The sequence below is a fragment of the Drosophila gunungcola genome (genome assembly GCF_025200985.1).
Source record: "Drosophila gunungcola strain Sukarami chromosome 2R unlocalized genomic scaffold, Dgunungcola_SK_2 000079F, whole genome shotgun sequence".
NCBI classification, from domain to species: domain Eukaryota; kingdom Metazoa; phylum Arthropoda; class Insecta; order Diptera; family Drosophilidae; genus Drosophila; species Drosophila gunungcola.
In genome coordinates this window covers 180,896-203,299 of record NW_026453177.1, presented here as the reverse complement: position 1 = coordinate 203,299, position 22,404 = coordinate 180,896, and the positions used below count along the sequence as shown (strand labels likewise).

Sequence of the window (22,404 nt, the reverse complement as noted above, 5' to 3'; positions counted from 1 at the left end):
TTGGTAATTGACTTTCCCAGTTCAGGGTAGAAGGTTCTAGATTGGAATAACGAGTAGCTTTGAAATCGCTCTGTTTGGTCCGTCGTAAACCTTCAATCACGGAACCAGCTAATGAGCTTGAAGCTAATCCACATGAGGGGTCATTGTTACACTACATTTCATTAATCAATTGCAGCTTTTCCTGGCAACTGAGAAGAAATAAGGAAAACTACCGCAAACCTTGACACGATTTCATCGGCGTAAGCAAGCATTAACTGACATTGTGTATGTCGCCAAGGGAGGATACGCCAAGAAGCTAAAGGAAACCCGGACCCCATAAACTTGCACGACAAAGAACTAGCCTAACTAGAAGCTGGCCAAGGGAGAAGAAAATAGTAGAGGAAGTGTGAGAATGGGATAAACATACACTGGGAGCACACGGCACGCAACTGTGGGTGCTAAAAATGCCAAAACCGGAACGATTGATAATGCGTTCTGGTGTGAGTAATGGTGTTCGGCTTGGTCTTGGTCTCGGTCCTCGGTCTGTGTCCTGTGTCCTGTGCCGACGGAAGCCTTCACGGTTTCGGTTTAATTGGCTGCCAGCGACAAAATAAAAGTCACACAATTCATTCAAAATGTTCGGGGACAGCTGCACACCCAGAGTGATCAGGCGAGAGTAGGAGGGGGTTGATATGCGGATATATTATGGATGCGTTGCAATATCAAACGTCGGGCCAGGGCCAGCTGAGAACCAAACCGCCCTAAGCGAGCTCAGCCAATCAGAGGTCTTTCGAGGCGTGGCATTGCCTCGATTAAAGCGCGGTCGGTTCGCTCACCAGCGACTCGCTCTCAGTCCGGCAACGAAGTTTTGATCGTTGCCATATTGTATACGGCTGTGGCGCTCTATCCGGCATCAACCACTGAAAGGGCGGACGCGAAAGCTGCTCTCACTCTCCCTCCTGCCAGCATCTCCATCTCAGGTGGTGGTGGCTCGACACGGAAACCAGTTTATGGAGCGATCTCATTGTTCATTCGTCTGCGGAGTAGTCGTCGTCATCGCCCGGACCGGCCGGCCCTCTTTAATTTATGCTCGCGCTTCTCTTTAGTTGCTTTGCAAGTCTCGTGCTGTTTGATCGCCTAAGCGCGCGTAGTTCCAAGAAAATTTCCCGCAGCCTCACCACCGGGTTGGGAGTTGCAAAATTCCGTCGGAATCGGAAACGGAATCGAAAGCCGCTCGTCGCAGGCTTCGCAGTGATGAAGTGGAGCTTTTGGGCCATTTTCTAAGTGATCTGTCGCTCATATGTACTGCCTCTGAGCTCTAGAGTTTAAATCATAATTGTGCAATTGTATCGACTCTGATGCACTACTTTAAAACCAAAGCAAATTTGTTCTACGGTGCAGCGTTATTTTAGGTTTTAAGCTATTAATAAGTAAAGTGTATTCGGACAATGGATATGTCCAGCGCCAACTCGTTGCGGCCTCTATTCGCGGGGTATCCCTTTCAAGGTTAGCTACAAAACTGTCAACTAAAACAAAATATTTTAGTTTTATTATCACAAATTATGGTTTGTTTATGAGCCTTTGTCGCTTTAACAAAATGTTTTTTGTATTTGATCTCACTCGCTCACAGGACAAGGTCGCGTTAACCAGCTCGGAGGCGTTTTTATCAATGGTCGCCCGCTGCCCAATCACATTCGCCTTAAGATCGTGGAAATGGCGGCTAGTGGAGTTCGGCCCTGTGTGATCTCGCGCCAGCTGCGCGTCTCCCACGGCTGCGTATCAAAGATTCTAAACCGATACCAGGAGACGGGCTCCATTAGACCCGGTGTAATAGGTGGATCTAAGCCCAAGGTAACCTCGCCCGAGATTGAAACGCGGATCGATGAGCTGCGAAAGGAAAACCCCGGCATATTCAGTTGGGAGATACGCGAGAAGCTGATCAAGGTAAGTAGCGATGAGCACCTGCAAGACTGCAGGAAGCAATAAAATGTGCCAAAACAAAGGATGCAAGGACATTTCCAGCCCATCGGTAGTCTTACCGCATGCCATTATTTGACACACAGGGCCCAAATGCGAATCAGTTTACTTCCGTTTTCCGAAAAGTCACGTGGCCGACTCGGGCCGCCCGCTGGCTTTGTTATGACACGTTGCCGACGAAACCAAAAGGCCGTTTGCATATGCCGGCTTGGTTGTTGCCCAGGTGGCCAAAACAGCCCAAGGACCTATTTTGAACTTGGCCGCTCATTGACAAATTTGTTGTACAACGGCGGCGACAAATTGTCGCTTGCCACCCAAACCGTTAAGAAATCGATTAAACCATAAAGAGTCGGCTGACACTGCCGTTGTCGGTTTTCTTGTCGGCATCGATTGTGTTTTATCCTTGAGGCGACAAGGTGCAAAAAGATAATATATTTATGTCTTTTGCCTTTAGGACATTGCTTCAAACTTCCTGTTTGGCATGCATTTTTAGGGCGTAAGAATAATAAGGCAAAAGTAATTGGGACGGGTATGTCAATCGAACGTGTTGATAAAACATTTGTTTATTTATTTTAACACATTTCGCCACCCATATCTGTTTTAATATGTCGCCTCACAAAAATTTAAATTTTTCCCAAATTTCTTAACTTTAAAAAAGATGATCACACATATACACACCTTAATATGGACGGAAACGTTAAGTTCGAAGAAGTTTTATGCTAGCTTATGTCTGAACCTACGCCCATATGGCTTATTCACTGCGATTAGCTGTCTGGGTAAACCATCGATTTCGGATTACTGCCCACTAACCGGGGCAGCTCCTCTGATCTACGTCTGGCCTGTGACGGCTGTGTTGAAGTACTTGTTTTCCCCTGTCGGCGTTATTGCATAGGAGGCGAAAGATTCACTGGAGTATTCGTGTATTCATGCGCCAGCCTCTTTTGGCGGCTCTCGTCTCGCTCTTTATTTGAAGCCGCAATTAGCCACACTTTATGTGGCGATACGTTTCGAGCGACCATCGATACGATCGGCCAACGGATCAGAGTTGGTATCTTTTCAGACCGTGTCTGTACGATGCTCACTCTGTACATATGTGCACAGAAAAAAAACCTAAGTATGAATTTGTTAATTAAAGAATTGAATTAATAATAAGCGCTGACTGTGTGTTGTATAATGCAAGGGGTAAACTCTCATGATATAAAAAAAATGTGAAAGAAGAATAATTAATTTAACTCGAATCTTGGTCTAGCAGTGAGCTTTTAACTACCTCTAGGTGCGCATCACGCTTAAATTAGAATACGCTTTGGACATCTCTCCTGGTTCGGTTTTATTCCTGGGTGCAACTGTTCCTCCTCTACAAATGAAGCTTGCTCGGTGGCGGTGTATCTTTGGATTGGATAAGGCTTACACTAATTGGGAATGGACCTTCGAGATTTAAGTCTCAAAATTATTATTACCCGCTGACAAACTGTTTGATTTCCAGAAATCGAAATATTTAGGAACACAGAACGCACCTGTCACTCAAACAAAAAGCTAGCACAGCGATATGCAGCGGTAGACAAAATACATACATATATGCAAAGAACATGGTTCGAGTATAAAGCGCAGTCAAGCGTCAATACAACTGTCAACTAATTAATTAAATTTCAATTGAAATTGTTAAGCCAGAACCAAGGCGAAGGCAAAAATGTATCTCGCAGTCGGGGGCCCGACCGAGATCAGTTTTGCTTGGGGTTTGGATTCGGGATTGGAATTGGGTTCCAGTTGTCAGTTGCCTCAAGATAAGCCGTCACACATTCCAACGGAACAACCGGTGTGGTAGGCCCCAGTCAGAGTCCCAGAGCCAGCCCCAGCACAAGTCATAAATAGCGCAACACAGTCCAGTTGAAAATCAAAACATATTTCTGTTGTTGTCTCCATGACACATTCAATAGAAATAGGAGCCAGAAGACCGACACCAGTTAGCCCGGGGCAGCACACACAGCATTTACTCGCGACTGGACAAAATGTCAGTTTCGGTTTCCGTGCCCGGCGTCTTGTCTTGTCTCGTCTGGTCTGGTCCACGTCCTGTCTATGAGGTGCCAGTAACTCACCTTTGTTAGCCGAGGAATTAAAATTTACCACAGCCCAAAGAGTCGGGGGTATCGGGGTATCCCCACCACGATAATTTCGTTACTGAAAATTAAAATTATTAATCATGAAAATGTTTGCGGCACATGCCACTCCATTTGAGCAGCGAACTGACACCCGGCCACCGGACAGACGAGTACTGTGGTGCTGGGTCACACTTTGGCCACCAAGAGCCAGCCTCCAGAGCTGGGATTTCACTGCCAGACATGACGCTGCGTCGCACAGTTGCGCTTCGTTGTGCAGCGATTAGTTTGAAGTCGACATGTCGCTCTAATGAAAACTGACAGTTTTATTCCTTACCATAGGAATCGTCTTTTGGTATTGATTTCGGGATTGGATAAGTGATTTAATATTGAAATTATAAAAATATAGCGCAATTAAAATATATATATCCTTCTGAAAAATATACGCTCTTTACTTTTGTGCCGTCCAAAGTAAAGCCTTACTTTGCATGTGGAAGATTATCTTCACACTGGCCATTTTCCGCAATTTGTTTTCCATTTCCGCACCGGTTTTCTTTCTCAATTCTGTTCAGTCTCAGCACTTGTCTCTTAACACAACACGCGTCACAATCACAGGGCAAGCGCACAGTTGGAGATAAATTTTCATACATGGCCTAACTCTCGACATGACATTTTCCTAATTGGATTACCAGACAAAGTTGTTGAGAGAGGAAGGGGGCCTACCCCAAAGACATCTACATAAAAATTGTCCAAACACAAAGGCTGACCGACGACTGTAGCATTAGTGTCAGAGCTTTCTAGTGCTTGGTTTCCATAAAAGCCGTCCCCCACGAAAAATATATATTGGTCCCCCGCCTTATCTTAATTTGAATTAGTTATTTATTAGCTACGAATCCGAATCCACTATAATTAACATTAAATATAACCCGAATCATAACTAGATTTCTAATTGGATGACTTTCTATTTATTCCATAAATACAGGAGGGCTTTGCGGATCCACCGTCAACGTCATCGATCAGTCGGTTATTGCGGGGTAACGATCGAGGCAGCGAAGATGGTCGGAAGGACTATACTATACATGGAATTCTTGGAGGTAAGAAAAACCAGATTACCACGATAGGCAAAAGAGAAACCTCTTTGGGAAGGGGCACGGGAATCTTGCTGTGAAAATCACCGATCATTTATTTGATAATTTCGGAAAATCATCATCAAATCATTTGTAGCTCAATTCAACAAACTGGTGTCGGCAACAAGGCTTTGATCGTCTTAGAACTAGCGACTTAAACTTAAATAAAAGCCGCTCGGAAGGGGAAAGAAAAGACTACAATGGATCTTGCTGACCATACGATAACGATCTCGATGGCTTGTTGGCGATACACAGCCGAAATAGGTGTAGATGATGACACCTGAGAATAAAAAGTACACAAGTCCGAAGATTCTCTTGCCACATCCCAGTCCCAGCTAATAACCCTGTTCTCCAATGCCTTGCGTGAGATCCGTAGTGCCTCCGCCTTTGTCCAATGATCGGAGCCAATAATCATGCTAAATATGCATAGTCATTCGATAAACGACCGACGGAGTCAAAGCGGTGGTCGTTCAGCCAAAGAACTTGTTATTCCACTCGCATATGCGTTTGGGAAATTGAGTAGAAATTTGTTTTGTATATTCTCTCACAGCATCATAGGTCGCGCTCTGCCCCGTACTTCGCGTTTTTAATTAAAGCCGATTTCCAAACTACTTTTATATGTTCTCCTATTTGCAATTGCTAATTTTTCCGACTCTGTTATTTGCCGACCTCATAGCGTCAAAACAGAAACCCGACTCACAATAGCCCCAAGGGGGTTCCCTGTGATGTCACCTTGAAGTTAAATGCGTACAAGCCAACAATGACTCAGGACTGCATTCAATTTTGTAAAAGCGTTTAGGTCCACTGGCCTTAAAGGAAAGTCATTTGCCCTATTGTTTGCTTTCTATGAAGGAGTTCCTAAGCGCTCTGTAAAAATGGCCCTCACAGGTGAAATGCTAAAGGGAGGACCCAAATGCAAAATAGACTTCGATCCCCATCCCACCCTTTTAAGTTTCCGTAAGGCACCTGTGTTCTTGAGCTATTTAACTGTTGTCGGAATAGTACAAACATAAAAAACATACTAAGCATAATCTACACAGCCCTGACACAAGGGTAATCATTATGTTGTCGAAGCGTATAATAAGCACACGCCCTCCCATCATCATTGATTCCTCGCCCCCCAACAAATCTCCGTGCCCACATACAGTCAATGCCCGGCATCGTTATTATAGCTGGCCAGCAGAAGCAGCAGCAACTTCAATCGGAAACACTCCGCAGAGACACATCCCAAGTGCAACTGGCCAGACCCCAGCTGTGCTGGAATCTTTGGGATCTGGCACTTGGGACCTGGGATAACAAAATCGGTGCCGTTGCCTGTAATCAACGCGTTCTTTGCCGGCGACTGAATGATTCCTGGCCCTCACCTACAGAGGCCGAAAATAAAATTATTCATTATTAAATATGTTTCTTCATCCTTTGTTTCGCGTATAATTTCGTTTGATTTGGATTTTGAACAACTTATACAACTGACTCAGTAAGCCTCCACGATCATGTCTGCGTCCGTCGCTTTTTCCTACTCGCGTCTCTTTCCCAGCCCCATCCAGAGCTTCCCCTGCTCTGGCCACAAAGCCCCAGTGTCGCAGACTGTGTTTCCCGGCGGCTCGCTTTGATCGCGCAAATACCGAAAAATCGATGGAAAAATATAAAATACCCAATAATAGCTGAATATACCCAAAGAAAAAAAGAAAGAGAAATTGTGTGGGGGCTACTGAAATAAGTCAGGTGACAATAATGCTGTTATAATTTTTGGTCAAAACCAGTAAATAATATTTGAAAAAAAACCGACCAAATGAGTCGAATAAAGTCGTTACTAAGAGCAGTCGAGAAATGCGGATGGAGATCCTCAGCTAAAAGTTTTAGAAAATAAAAGGTGAGGAGGTGAGACATCAGACGAACCTAATTATAATTCGGCTTTTGAGCCGTTTTCCGAAAAAAGGAAGCATATATAATCGCAGCGAAAACTCCTAAAGACTCATTGTATATTATTTGGTATTCGCACTTGACTTCTTCGTAATCTCCGACTTGAGCGGCATTGCTCCCCGGACAGACAACAAACACACCGCTAAGCGCTTAGCACGCCTCCGCCGAACTGAATGACAATAGCCAAGCTGTCTATTCGGAGTGCTAAACCTTGACTGATAAATACTCGTGCGTTTTTTTTTTATTTTGTTCGATCGGCCCACTAAAAGAAAGAAAGTGACCCAACACAATAAAATCAAATGGCAAAACACCGACAAGAAGTCAACGGAGAAAGAAAAAAAGCCGAACAAAACACTTGTGGCAATTAGTGGCCACGACAAAGGCATCAAGAGAGGCCGCCGTGGGAATGTCTGGCGATATTTACAAAATAGTCTCCCCCAACCCAAGAGCCTAGGACCAGACAATGCGGCAGCATTGCAAGGGCTAATCCTGGGCCACAAACACAAACATGTTCAATTATTTGCAAAAACAGTAACACAAATTGGCAACCGAAGGACGAAGGCAATCCTGTCATGGGAGTTCACACCTCCTCTAATGATTCGCAACGGGATGTCAGAAGAAGAGAGGAGAGGTGAGGAGCATTCCTGCAGGGTCATATGACAAATGACAGCATGGCGAGGGAGGCATCTCGGCGGTGATTGCGCAAAAATACCCTATCCTTGCATGTGCGGTCTCTAACCCGCAGCACCGATTTCGGGACTTCGGAGCTGTCCCTTATCTCACACATATGGCTCGATCCAGTGGTTGGCTCATTTGTTCGACTCGAAAACCCATTAAAATCGTTCATGCCCGAAAAAAGTGTCAACGTAACAAAAGCATCGCTTTGACTTCAAATGCACCGATCTGGAGCGGTTTCTTTAATGCCCTCCAGGGTGTCCTGGAGCGTTCTGTTTGATCTCATTGTAGGCCGGATCGTTTCGGTCCGACTTTCGTATGTTTTCCGCCGACTCGACGCACTGGTGCGCCCCCCGAGTCCGTCGTTCGTTCGTGTTGATTAGTTACAAAATATTTTATTAACGTATTATCACACTTTAACCGACTTCTCTCTCCTTCTCTTTCGTTCTGGCCGCCGTGGCCGTTCATCTGGGATTTGTTTTGATCAAGTATTTGTATGCATTGTTATTTAAATTAGTTTTATTTCACTTTGGCCCGATGTAGGAGGATTCTTTCGATTTCGATGATTACGTTCCTTTTGCAGCCGAATTTTGATTATAACTATTCTTTTTTTTCCCTTCCCGTTGTCCATTTACATTGAACCCCTTTAAATGTTTCTTAATTAGTTTTAACGGGCCTCAGTAAGTATTCAGTGATCCGCCCATTTCATTGCGGTGCCGTTTCTAGCATAAATTACTAGATACTTTAGTGGTTATATTATACAAAAACAAGAAAGAAAGCAAACTTCGGCAATCCGAAGTTCATATACCCTTGCAGCTATTGCACAAATTAAATATTCTTGAAAACTTAAAAATCTAATTTACTTGCGTATATGATTAAAAACATTGAAGCTATGATGATTTGCAGCTCAATTATTCGATAGTTCTCATGACAGCTATATGATTTCGTTTTCCGCTTTTAATAAAATTAAAAGCGTAATTCTGAACTGTATAATTATCAATAAGTCAAAAAGAATTAAAAAAAAAAAAATTATAAAAAAGTTGTTTCAATGGGTGCTTTATGTTATAGTCGTACGATTTTAATGACATTTAAACCGTAATTTTAAAATATTTAACCATTACTATATTTCGAAAAACTAAAAAAAAAATTAGGAAACAGCAAACTTATAATTTTTTTATTTATTTTTCCGATTTTTTCTATGGGAGCTATATGCTATCGTTGTTCGATCCGGCTCGTTCCAACTTATGTACTACCTGCAAAAGAAAGACAACTTTTGGGAAAGTTTCATGCAGATGGATTAAAACTAAGAGACTAGTTTGCGTAGAAACGGACGGACAGACGAACAGAAGAAAATTTGAATCTAAAGGTTTTGCAGCTACAAAAACCGGCCTTTTTGACACAATACGGCAGCATAATAATAACTATTAAATTTATTCCTAATTTGTTCGGAGGAGGCGTTATTCCGGGCAGACAGAACACTGCAAACTGATTGAAGACGGAGAGAGAGAGACGAGCAAAGAGCAAGTTTCCGATCGAAGAATAAGCTATTCCTTTCGGACGTTTTTCTTCCTCTTCTCCGTGAGAATGATTTGCAATGTAACGGAAAGGAAAGAAAACACGCAATTAATTCTGGTTCAAATTTAAGATAAATAAGTTAATTTGCAAATGTACAAATGCATATGTACATACTTTCCAATAAGTCTTGTACACATTCACATGCACAAATACATTTAATAACTATTAAATTTATTCCTAATTTGTTCGGAGGAGGCGTTATTCCGGGCAGACAGAACACTGCAAACTGATTGAAGATGGAGAGAGAGAGAGACGAGCAAAGAGCAAGTTTCCGATCGAAGAATAAGCTATTCCTTTCGGACGTTTTTCTTCCAATGCATATGTACGTACTTTCCAATAAGTCTTGTACACATTCACATGCACAAATACATTTGCGCTTATCCCGGGAAGCACTTCTTGAATTAAATGACCGAAATTACCGATTTAAACGCGAGAGAGAGGTAGAGAGAGACGAGCAAAGAGCAAGTTTCCGATCAAAGAATACGCTATTCCTTTCGGAAGTTTTTCTTCCTCTTCTTCGTGAGAATGATTGGAGATGTAAAACGGAAAGGAAAGAAACCCCGTAAATAATTCAGGTTCAAATTTAAGATAAATAATATAATTATTTATTTTACTTGCAAAAATTGAATCTTTTAACGATACGTAGAAAGTTTAAGTCGTTTAGCAAGTTTTTTTTCCTGTTTTAGTACAGTAAAATTGGTTTCAGAACCCTAAAACATCAATATGATTTAAACAAACAAACAGGACGACAAAAGTTTTAGTATTAACGAGAAAGGAAGCAAGCTTCGGCAAGCCGAAGTTTATATACCCTAGCAGCTATATTCAAAATAAATCACCTATTAAACATTTAAAAATTAATTCATGGGCACTAACCTTCGTTTTCTATTTTACTTTGATGCATTTGCGAATGTACACATACATATGTACATACTTTCCAATAAATCTTGTACACATTCACATGTACAAATACATTTGCGCTTGTCCCGGGGAGCACCTCTTGCATTAAATGACCGAAATTACCGATTTAAACGCGAAAACGCGAACGAAATAATCAGAATTTGAAGAAAATTTGAATCTAAAGGTTTTGCAGCTACAAAAACCGGCCTTTTTGACACAATTCGGCAGCATAATAAAACTATTAAATTTATTCCTAATTGTTCGGAGAAGGCGTTATTCCGGGCAGACAGAACACTGCAAACTGATTGAAGATGGAGAGAGAGAGAGACGAGCAAAGAGCAAGTTTCCGATCGAAGAATAAGCTATTCCTTTCGTACGTTTTTCTTCCTCTTCTTCGTGAGAATGATTGGAGATGTAAAACGGAAAGGAAAGAAACCCCGTAAATAATTCAGGTTCAAATTTAAGATAAATAATTAATTATTTATTTTACTTGCAAAAATTGAATCTTTTAACGATACGTAGAAAGTTTAAGTCGTTTAGCAAGTTTTTTTCCTGTTTTAGTACAGTAAAATTGGTTTCAGAACCCTAAAACATCAATATGATTTAAACAAACAAACAGGACGACAAAAGTTTTAGTATTAACGAGAAAGGAAGCAAGCTTCGGCAAGCCGAAGTTTATATACCCTAGCAGCTATATTCAAAATAAATCACCTATTAAACATTTAAAAATTAATTCATGGGCACTAACCTTCGTTTTCTATTTTACTTTGATGCATTTGCGAATGTACACATACATATGTACATACTTTCCAATAAATCTTGTACACATTCACATGTACAAATACATTTGCGCTTGTCCCGGGGAGCACCTCTTGCATTAAATGACCGAAATTACCGATTTAAACGCGAAAACGCGAACGAAATTAATCAGAATTTAAAGAAAATTTGAATCTAAAGGCTTTGCAGCTAGAAAAAACCGGCCTTTTTTACACAATTCGCCAGCATAATAATAACTATTGAATTTATTCCTAATTTGCGCGGAGGAGGCGTTATTCCGGGCAGACAGAACACTGAAAACTGATTGAAGATGGAGAGAGAGAGAGACGAGCAAAGAGCAAGTTCCCGATCGAAGAATAAGCTATTCCTTTCGGACGTTTTTCTTCCTCTTCTCCGTGAGAATGATTTGCAATGTAACGGAAAAAAAGAAAACACGCAATTAATTCTGGTTCAAATTTAAGATAAATAAGTTAATTTGCAAATGTACAAATGCATATGTACATACTTTCCAATAAGTCTTGTACTCATTCACATGCACAAATACATTTGCGCTTATCCCGGGAAGCACTTCTTGCATTAAATGACCGAAATTACCGATTTAAACGCGAGAGAGAGGTAGAGAGAGACGAGCAAAGAGCAAGTTTCCGATCAAAGAATACGCTATTCCTTTCGGAAATTTTCTTCCTCTTCTTCGTGAGAATGATTGGAGATGTAAAACGGAAAGGAAAGAAACCCCGTAAATAATTCAGGTTCAAATTTAAGATAAATAATTTAATTATTTATTTTACTTGCAAAAATTGAATCTTTTAACGATACATAGAAAGTTTAAGTCGTTTAGCAAGTTTTTTTCCTGTTTTAGTACAGTAAAATTGGTTTCAGAACCCTAAAACATCAATATGATTTAAACAAACAAACAGGACGACAAAAGTTTTAGTATTAACGAGAAAGGAAGCAAGCTTCGGCAAGCCGAAGTTATATACCCTAGCAGCTATATTCAAAATAAATCACCTATTAAACATTTAAAAATTAATTCAGGGTCACTAACCTTCGTTTTCTATTTTGCTTTGATGCATTTGCAAATGTACACATACATACATACTTTCCAATAAATCTTGTACACATTCACATGCACAAATACATTTGCGCTTGTCCCGGGGAGCACCTCTTGCATTAAATGACCGAAATTACCGATTTAAACGCGAAAACGCGAACGAAATTATCAGAATTTAAAGAAAATTTGAATCTAAAGGCTTTGCAGCTAGAAAAACTGTCCTTTTTTACACAATTCGCCAGCATAATAATAACTATTGAATTTATTCCTAATTTGCGCGGAGGAGGCGTTATTCCGGGCAGACAGAACACTGAAAAGTGATTGAAGATGAAGAGAGAGAGACGAGCAAAAGCAAGTTTCCGATCGAAGAATAAGCTATTCCTTTCGTACGTTTTTCTTCCTCTTCTTCGTGAGAATGATTGGAGATGTAAAATGGAAAGGAATGAAACCCCGTAAATAATTCAGGTTTAAATTTAAGATAAATAATTTAATTATTTATTTTACTTGCAAAAATTGAATCTTTTAACGATACGTAGAAAGTTTAAGTCGTTTAGCAAGTTTTTTTCCTGTTTTAGTACAGTAAAATTGGTTTCAGAACCCTAAAACATCAATATGATTTAAACAAACAAACAATACGACAAAAGTTTTAGTATTAACGAGAAAGGAAGCAAGCTTCGGCAAGCCGAAGTTTATATACCCTAGCAGCTATATTCAAAATAAATCACCTATTAAACATTTAAAAATTAATTCATGGGCACTAACCTTCGTTTTCTATTTTGCTTTGATGCATTTGCGAATGTACACATACATATGTACATACTTTCCAATAAATCTTGTACACATTCACATGTACAAATACATTTGCGTTTGTCCCGGGGAGCACCTCTTGCATTAAATGACCGAAATTACCGATTTAAACGCGAAAACGCGAACGAAATAATCAGAATTTAAAGAAAATTTGAATCTAAAGGTTTGCAGCTACAAAAACCGGCCTTTTTGACACAATTCGGCAGCATAATAAAAACTATTAAATTTATTCCTAATTTGTTCGGAGGAGGCGTTATTCCGGGCAGACAGAACACTGCAAACTGATTGAAGATGGAGAGAGAGAGAGACGAGCAAAGAGCAAGTTTCCGATCGAAGAATAAGCTATTCCTTTCGGACGTTTTTCTTCCTCTTCTCCGTGAGAATGATTTGCAATGTAACGGAAAGGAAAGAAAACACGCAATTAATTCTGGTTCAAATTTAAGATAAATAAGTTAATTTGCAAATGTACAAATGCATATGTACATACTTTCCAATAAGTCTTGTACTCATTCACATGCACAAATACATTTGCGCTTATCCCGGGAAGCACTTCTTGCATTAAATGACCGAAATTACCGATTTAAACGCGAGAGAGAGGTAGAGAGAGACGAGCAAAGAGCAAGTTTCCGATCAAAGAATACGCTATTCCGTTTCGGAAGTTTTTCTTCCTCTTCTTCGTGAGAATGATTGGAGATGTAAAACGGAAAGGAAAGAAACCCCGTAAATAATTCAGGTTCAAATTTAAGATAAATAATTTAATTATTTATTTTACTTGCAAAAATTGAATCTTTTAACGATACGTAGAAAGTTTAAGTCGTTTAGCAAGTTTTTTTCCTGTTTTAGTACAGTAAAATTGGTTTCAGAACCCTAAAACATCAATATGATTTAAACAAACAAACAATACGACAAAAGTTTTAGTATTAACGAGAAAGGAAGCAAGCTTCGGCAAGCCGAAGTTATATACCCTAGCAGCTATATTCAAAATAAATCACCTATTAAACATTTAAAAATTAATTCATGGGCACTAACCTTCGTTTTCTATTTTGCTTTGATGCATTTGCGAATGTACACATACATATGTACATACTTTCCAATAAATCTTGTACACATTCACATGTACAAATACATTTGCGTTTGTCCCGGGGAGCACCTCTTGCATTAAATGACCGAAATTACCGATTTAAACGCGAAAACGCGAACGAAATAATCAGAATTTAAAGAAAATTTGAATCTAAAGGTTTTGCAGCTACAAAAACCGGCCTTTTTGACACAATTCGGCAGCATAATAAAACTATTAAATTTATTCCTAATTTGTTCGGAGGAGGCGTTATTCCGGGCAGACAGAACACTGCAAACTGATTGAAGATGGAGAGAGAGAGAGACGAGCAAAGAGCAAGTTTCCGATCGAAGAATAAGCTATTCCTTTCGGACGTTTTTCTTCCTCTTCTCCGTGAGAATGATTTGCAATGTAACGGAAAGGAAAGAAAACACGCAATTAATTCTGGTTCAAATTTAAGATAAATAAGTTAATTTGCAAATGTACAAATGCATATGTACATACTTTCCAATAAGTCTTGTACTCATTCACATGCACAAATACATTTGCGCTTATCCCGGGAAGCACTTCTTGCATTAAATGACCGAAATTACCGATTTAAACGCGAGAGAGAGGTAGAGAGAGACGAGCAAAGAGCAAGTTTCCGATCAAAGAATATGCTATTCCTTTCGGAAGTTTTTCTTCCTCTTCTTCGTGAGAATGATTGGAGATGTAAAACGGAAAGGAAAGAAACCCCGTAAATAATTCAGGTTCAAATTTAAGATAAATAAATTAATTATTTATTTTACTTGCAAAAATTGAATCTTTTAACGATACATAGAAAGTTTAAGTCGTTTAGCAAGTTTTTTTCCTGTTTTAGTACAGTAAAATTGGTTTCAGAACCCTAAAACATCAATATGATTTAAACAAACAAACAGGACGACAAAAGTTTTAGTATTAACGAGAAAGGAAGCAAGCTTCGGCAAGCCGAAGTTATATACCCTAGCAGCTATATCAAATAAAATCGGCAAGCCGAAGTTATATACCCTAGCAGCTATATTCAAAATAAATCACCTATTAACATTTAAAATTAATTCAGGGTCACTAACCTTCGTTTTCTATTTTGCTTTGATGCATTTGCAAATGTACACATACATACATACTTTCCAATAAATCTTGTACACATTCACATGCACAAATACATTTGCGCTTGTCCCGGGGAGCACCTCTTGCATTAAATGACCGAAATTACCGATTTAAACGCGAAAAACGCGAACGAAATTATCAGGATTTAAAGAAAATTTGAATCTAAAGGCTTTGCAGCTAGAAAAACTGGCCTTTTTTACACAATTCGCCAGCATAATAATAACTATTGAATTTATTCCTAATTTGCGCGGAGGAGGCGTTATTCCGGGCAGACAGAACACTGAAAAGTGATTGAAGATGAAGAGAGAGAGACGAGCAAAAAGCAAGTTTCCGATCGAAGAATAAGCTATTCCTTTCGTACGTTTTTCTTCCTCTTCTTCGTGAGAATGATTGGAGATGTAAAACGGAAAGGAAAGAAACCCCGTAAATAATTCAGGTTCAAATTTAAGATAAATAATTTAATTATTTATTTTACTTGCAAAAATTGAATCTTTTAACGATACGTAGAAAGTTTAAGTCGTTTAGCAAGTTTTTTTCCTGTTTTAGTACAGTAAAATTGGTTTCAGAACCCTAAAACATCAATATGATTTAAACAAACAAACAATACGACAAAAGTTTTAGTATTAACGAGAAAGGAAGCAAGCTTCGGCAAGCCGAAGTTTATATACCCTCGCAGCTATATTCAAAATAAATCACCTATTAAACATTTAAAAATTAATTCATGGGCACTAACCTTCGTTTTCTATTTTGCTTTGATGCATTTGCGAATGTACACATACATATGTACATACTTTCCAATAAATCTTGTACACATTCACATGTACAAATACATTTGCGTTTGTCCCGGGGAGCACCTCTTGCATTAAATGACCGAAATTACCGATTTAAACGCGAAAACGCGAACGAAATAATCAGAATTTAAAGAAAATTTGAATCTAAAGGTTTTGCAGCTACAAAAACCGGCCTTTTTGACACAATTCGGCAGCATAATAAAAACTATTAAATTTATTCCTAATTTGTTCGGAGGAGGCGTTATTCCGGGCAGACAGAACACTGCAAACTGATTGAAGATGGAGAGAGAGAGAGACGAGCAAAGAGCAAGTTTCCGATCGAAGAATAAGCTATTCCTTTCGGACGTTTTTCTTCCTCTTCTCCGTGAGAATGATTTGCAATGTAACGGAAAGGAAAGAAAACACGCAATTAATTCTGGTTCAAATTTAAGATAAATAAGTTAATTTGCAAATGTACAAATGCATATGTACATACTTTCCAATAAGTCTTGTACTCATTCACATGCACAAATACATTTGCGCTTATCCCGGGAAGCACTTCTTTCATTAAATGACCGAAATTACCGATTTAAACGCGAGAGAGAGGTAGAGAGAGACGAGCAAAGAGCAAGTTTCCGATCAAAGAATACGCTATTCCTTTCGGAAGTTTTTCTTCCTCTTCTTCGTGAGAATGATTGGAGATGTAAAACGGAAAGGAAAGAAACCCCGTAAATAATTCAGGTTCAAATTTAAGATAAATAAATTAATTATTTATTTTACTTGCAAAAATTGAATCTTTTAACGATACATAGAAAGTTTAAGTCGTTTAGCAAGTTTTTTTTCCTGTTTTAGTACAGTAAAATTGGTTTCAGAACCCTAAAACATCAATATGATTTAAACAAACAAACAGGACGACAAAAGTTTTAGTATTAACGAGAAAGAAAGCAAGCTTCGGCAAGCCGAAGTTTATATACCCTAGCAGCTATATTCAAAATAAATCACCTATTAAACATTTAAAAATTAATTCAGGGTCACTAACCTTCGTTTTCTATTTTGCTTTGATGCATTTGCAAATGTACACATACATACATACATACTTTCCAATAAATCTTGTACACATTCACATGCACAAATACATTTGCGCTTGTCCCGGGAGCACCTCTTGCATTAAATGACCGAAATTACCGATTTAAACGCGAACGAAATAATGTGAACTTAAAGAAAACTGGAAGCTAAAGGCTTTTCAGCTAGAAAAACTGGCCATTTTGAGACAATTCGGCAGCATAATAATAATAATTTAATTTATTCCTAATTGGCGAAAAGTTTGCGTTATTCCGGGCAGAGAGAACACTGAAAAGTGATTGGAGGTGAGAGAGAGACGAGCAAAGTGCAAGTTTCCGATCAAAGAATAAGCTCTTCCTTTCGGACATTTTCTTCCTCTTTTTCGTGAGAATGATTGGAGATTTAAAACAGAAAGGAAAGAAAATCGGTAAATAGTTCAGATTCAAATTTAAGTTAAATAATTTAATTATTTAAATTGCAAAAATTGAATCTTTTAACGACACGTAGAATGTTTTAGCCGTTTAGCAAGTTGTTTTCCTGTTTTAGTACAGTAAAATTGGTTTTGTTAACCCTAATACATATATATAATTTAAACAGAAAAACAGGACGACAAAAGTTTTACAATTAACAAAAAAGTCGTTTAGCAAGTTGATTTCCTGTTTTAGTGCAGTAAAATTGATTTCAGAACCCTAAAACACCACGCGGAGTATGCTAAGTAAAAAAACGAGAAATCCGTCCTACAATCAAAATGCACTCGTTCTTGAACATTGCAATAAATTCTTATAATAGAAACTAAACTTAAATTGAGCACCTTTAAAGCGTGTTGGTTATTTAAATGCAGTTATTTTTAAATCATTTTTTCGGCTGCACATAAACATTAAACGTTCTTATTCATTGTTAAGTGTATCTAAGTCCTTATCTAGTCTGTATTTGTATTTTACTGAAAAATTAGGATGACATTTTTTTGCGTGGAAGAATGTTTTAAATAACTAACTTATGAAACAACTAAATAAATAAAAATTTAAAAGCGTATATTCAGTCCAAGTTTCTCAACTTTATTGTAACGAAATCAGATTTTAGATGCCGAACGATCTACATCTATCTATATTTATTTTACATGTCCCTGGGTGTACAGAATCCATATCTGTTAAACACAATTATAATACCGACACCACATTCCATCCTACGTGAGCGACTCAGCGCTTGTTAAACTTAGCGCAAATAAGCGGCATTAATATTAAAGCTCTTGTAATCCTTTTGCTGACATGAATCTTAAGACACGAATCTTAAGACTTAACGAGCAACATTCGCCGCAGTCGAGCCCAGCTGAAATGGGCTAAGTTTAGCTGGTCTGGGTCCCCTTCGGCCGTGCCCAAGTCAATGTCACATAGTCCGAAGGCTTTCAAACCCCGAATCTGAATCAACTGACATCTGACAGGTCGGTTGTCGCAGATCCCCTTACCCCCAACAAAACGAGAGGGCTGTTCATGGATTGTTTTTCAATTGCATGTCGCTTTTCCAGGCATACATGAAGCTGCATTAGATGCACTAATTTCAATCAGGGGGTCAGTGTCAGGATGGTTGATTGATGAGCTGCTGGATTTTACTTTGCCTTCCCATGTATTTCCGAACAAGAAAAAAGGTACGGAGCAGATTGATCTTTGCCATAACTGGCATATAAGCTGTGCAGCAATTGACCATCAGAGTTGATTCGCTCCAAAAATAAATATCCCAAAAAGTCTGGGGAAAATGACCGCTTGCCTTTTGCACTTGCCACACAAGAGCCGGGTTCCCGAAACACTACCTGCTGTTCGAAAACACAGCCTAAACGTCGTCAAAAATGATGGAATACCTTGCCCAGATTACAAAACCGCAGTAATTTATCAAAGCGCAGGGCGTCAAACGGTTTTCCACGGCGGCCAGTCACCGAAATGAAAGCCCAAAATTCAAAGAGCTCCACAGTAGCCAAGGTGGTGCCCTGTCGGTGTTGGTGCCAAAATAAAAAGGCTTTTGTCTTCAGCGCTGCTGGATTGTTTTCTACCCGGACCGGACCGCCAGTACTACCGGCTCTCTTTCGCTGCCATTGATGGGTCAGTAGCAACAAATTAATAAATGTTTAACATTTAAAAACTAATTGATTTTTCTGCCTTCCACATTTCTTGCCGTCGTTTCTCTCGGCCATTTGCTTTGTCTCTGGCCCTGGCATCCACGTACGGCTTCTGCAGCTCTAGAAATCACGACCCCTTTTTTCGAATAATTAAGTTTTATTGTTTCGTATGTTGAAAGATTAATAGTCCGACTTCTGTATTTTATTATTAATATTCATTCATTTTCATTTAATACGCATGTGAACTTTTCTATTTATTTATGGGACCACAGGCAGAACTAAACAGTGGGCGTTTCGCGCTTCAAAGTTTTTTTTTTTGAGGTTTTGCCTTAGGGTTTTTTGGGTGTGACCTGTTGGTTGTAGAAGCTCATCAGCGTTTTCGGCAATCCGATTGCGACAATTTTTATATATACGAGTCTGGACCAAATAGGTAGTACCCTAATATACAATGATGATAATTATAGTAATGCTATTGGGAGGTCTAACTCAGCGCATGCATCTTTTATGTTGTAAACAGTGTTAAAATCCCAATTGGTCACATTGGAAAAGAAAACAGGAAGCCACCTAATTCTTAAAATCAATTAATAATTTAATTTGGCAGACCGGAAAAATAAAACCTCGACACTGACCGCAACAGCCAGATAAGTCAGTTCCTCAGTACCTGGCATTCAGGTCAAAGGGCGATAAATTAAATCGAAACCCAAACTATTTCCGCTTCACCAGCAGACATGCACACAGAAAGGTTACAGCAGGATCAGGACGCAATGGATCCTGATTGCATTATTTTTGTGATTCTTGTTGAATGATTCCCGCAAAATACTGCCGCTTTTCGGCTTTGATCCTAGGCCGGTGGGGCTGAGACTACACCGCGTCTCAAATACCCAGTTTATTGTGTAATGAGCTCTCGAAATAATTTGAATGCTCTGCCACACGCCGCACTTCAAGCCCGATTGCCAATGACAGCGGCTTTCCCCATTTCCCTTTCGTAAACAGATGCCGAAGTTAATTGGCGCACTCCTCCATGGCCGCTGACAACTTGCCGATCATCTTCTTGTGTAATGTGATATATTGTGTCACTTGTCAATACTGTGACTTTTACGAGCTGCCAGCGGCAACGCCCCGCTGGATCTCAAGAGCCCGTCCGGCCGCATTGTTGCCTTCTATGGGATCGTCGGATCGTCGGTGGCTTTGACAGATTTGTTGCGCTCCCTGACGTCTCAATTAATATGCAATGGCGCGCAGTGAACGTCGACTCCCATTCATATGGAGCTGGGACCCCGAGCCGATCTGGGAGTTACACGATCGCCGGCGATTCACGTCGGTGGGCCTGTTCATTGAATCCGGAGATCAAACCGCAGAATATAATTCAGTTTCGAGGGAACCAAAGGGCGTGGAAAATTGTACGGCTTCTTACGAGGCGTTAATAATTTAAGTTGCCTTTTAATAAAGACCCAAATCTCTTTCCCATCGTTGCAGGCCGTGACTCCGACATAAGTGATACGGAGTCGGAGCCTGGGATTCCGCTGAAACGCAAGCAGCGGCGCTCCCGGACCACCTTTACCGCCGAGCAGCTGGAGGCCCTTGAGCGGGCCTTTGCCCGCACACAGTACCCGGACGTGTACACCCGGGAGGAGCTGGCCCAGACCACTGCCCTGACCGAGGCGCGCATCCAAGTCTGGTTCTCCAATCGTCGCGCCCGTCTACGCAAGAATTCGGGCGGCTCGAGCTCCGGACTTTCGCCCATGAACAGTGGCAGCTCTAGTGTGGGTGTTGGAGTGGGCAGTGGGGCGGCGGCGCCACTGGGCTTTGGGCCTTTGGGCGTGGGTTCCATGGCAGGCTACAGTCCCGCGCCTGGCACCACCGCAAGTGGAGCTGGCATGAACGATGGAGTTCACCATGCCGCCAACGCTCCAAGTACCCACCACAGTGCAGCAGCGGCTGCTGCAGCGGCGCACCATCATACACAGATGGGTGGCTACGATTTGGTACAAAGTGCGGCGCAACACGGATTCCCCGGGAGCTTCGCTCAGCCCGGCCACTTTGGGAGTCAGAACTACTATCATCAAGGTGGGTGAACTTTAAGCAATCAAGCTAATTTTCACTGATATAAAAAAGCTTGGTAAATTCAAGAGTCTTATACTCAATTTGAATTAGTTCGCATTGATATTCATCCAATAATGCTTTTAATTATTTTAAATGTTGAAATATTCCATTGTGTAAAACATTTAATACAATATCTCACTTTGGGATTCGGGACTACATACTTTCACCCAATATTATTTAGTTCTCTGATACAAAATGCTTAGTAAATCCAAGTATATTACACTACGTTTTAATAAGCTTCGCAATGACTTTCATTAAATGCGGCCTTTACTTTTTTAAATGTTAGATATTATAGATTATTTAACCAGAAAAAATTTTAATAACTGAAATAATTTTTTTTTAAACTCAAGGCATAATTCTCTTTAGTAGCATATGCATATCATTTTTCCTTTTTAGTATAATCCTGTCAGGATATCAAAGCTCATCAATTTAGTCCTGGTTCAACACCCTTTCTTACTTTCCTTTTTTTGCAGACTACTCCAAAATGACCATTGACGACTTCTCCAAGCTAACCGCCGACAGTGTCTCAAAGATCTCGCCCTCACTGCACCTGAGCGACAACTACTCAAAGCTGGAGGCGCCTTCGAACTGGTACCATCTTAACCAGTCGGCGGTGGCCGCAGCCAACTACAATGCCCACGTAGCCCAACACCAGCTCAACGACTACGCCGCTGCAGCGGCTCACGGCTCAGCGGCTGCCGCCTACAACCACCACCCCTTACCGGCGCAAGGTCAGGCCAAGTACTGGTCATGAACTTTGGATCCAGAGACATCGCTTCACGAACGAGAGCCAATCCATTTTTGCGTTAGTTTTATGCATTTCAATTATCAGCAGAGGCACATTTAGATGTTAGGCAACTATTTATACAACGCAAATGTGAATATGGAAAATAACGCTTACTGCACGTGCATTACATGGCTTTTATAGGCGCATTAAGGCTGCCAGCGTTTCCATACAAGCATTTCGAAAATAAAGCTACAAATTAATTTATATTTGTAAACCTTAAACCATGTCAGTACCGGCGAAAATTCGTTTAATAAAACCAATGATGTGGAAGATATTTTTCAGCGTTTTAATACTAGCAGACGCTTGTAAATGAATGAAATAATAAAACCTAAATAATAATTGGATTGCTAGGACTCCATTTAATGTATTTGATACATTACCAAAACATTGCAATACGTTATTATAAAAGGTTATATTAAAGGTTGAACTCTTAAGTGCCAAGGTGAGTCATTCAATGATGAAATGGTTCTGTTTTAATTTGACCATCGTTGTGAATCAGTCTCCTGTATCCTTAA

General features: G+C 40.0%; 1 protein-coding gene across 1 annotated transcript; it reads left to right on the top strand.

The window, feature by feature from the left end:
* The first annotated feature begins 858 nt into the window (after nucleotides 1-858).
* Nucleotides 859-22,102, top strand: LOC128256968 (protein gooseberry-neuro). The gene is made up of 5 exons (XM_052987731.1): nucleotides 859-1,485; nucleotides 1,610-1,923; nucleotides 5,032-5,143; nucleotides 20,476-21,066; nucleotides 21,576-22,102. Exons 1-5 carry the CDS (start codon nucleotides 1,428-1,430, stop codon nucleotides 21,854-21,856), a joined length of 1,356 nt encoding a protein of 451 aa, XP_052843691.1. The 5' UTR covers nucleotides 859-1,427; the 3' UTR covers nucleotides 21,857-22,102.
* The last annotated feature ends 302 nt before the right edge of the window (nucleotides 22,103-22,404 follow it).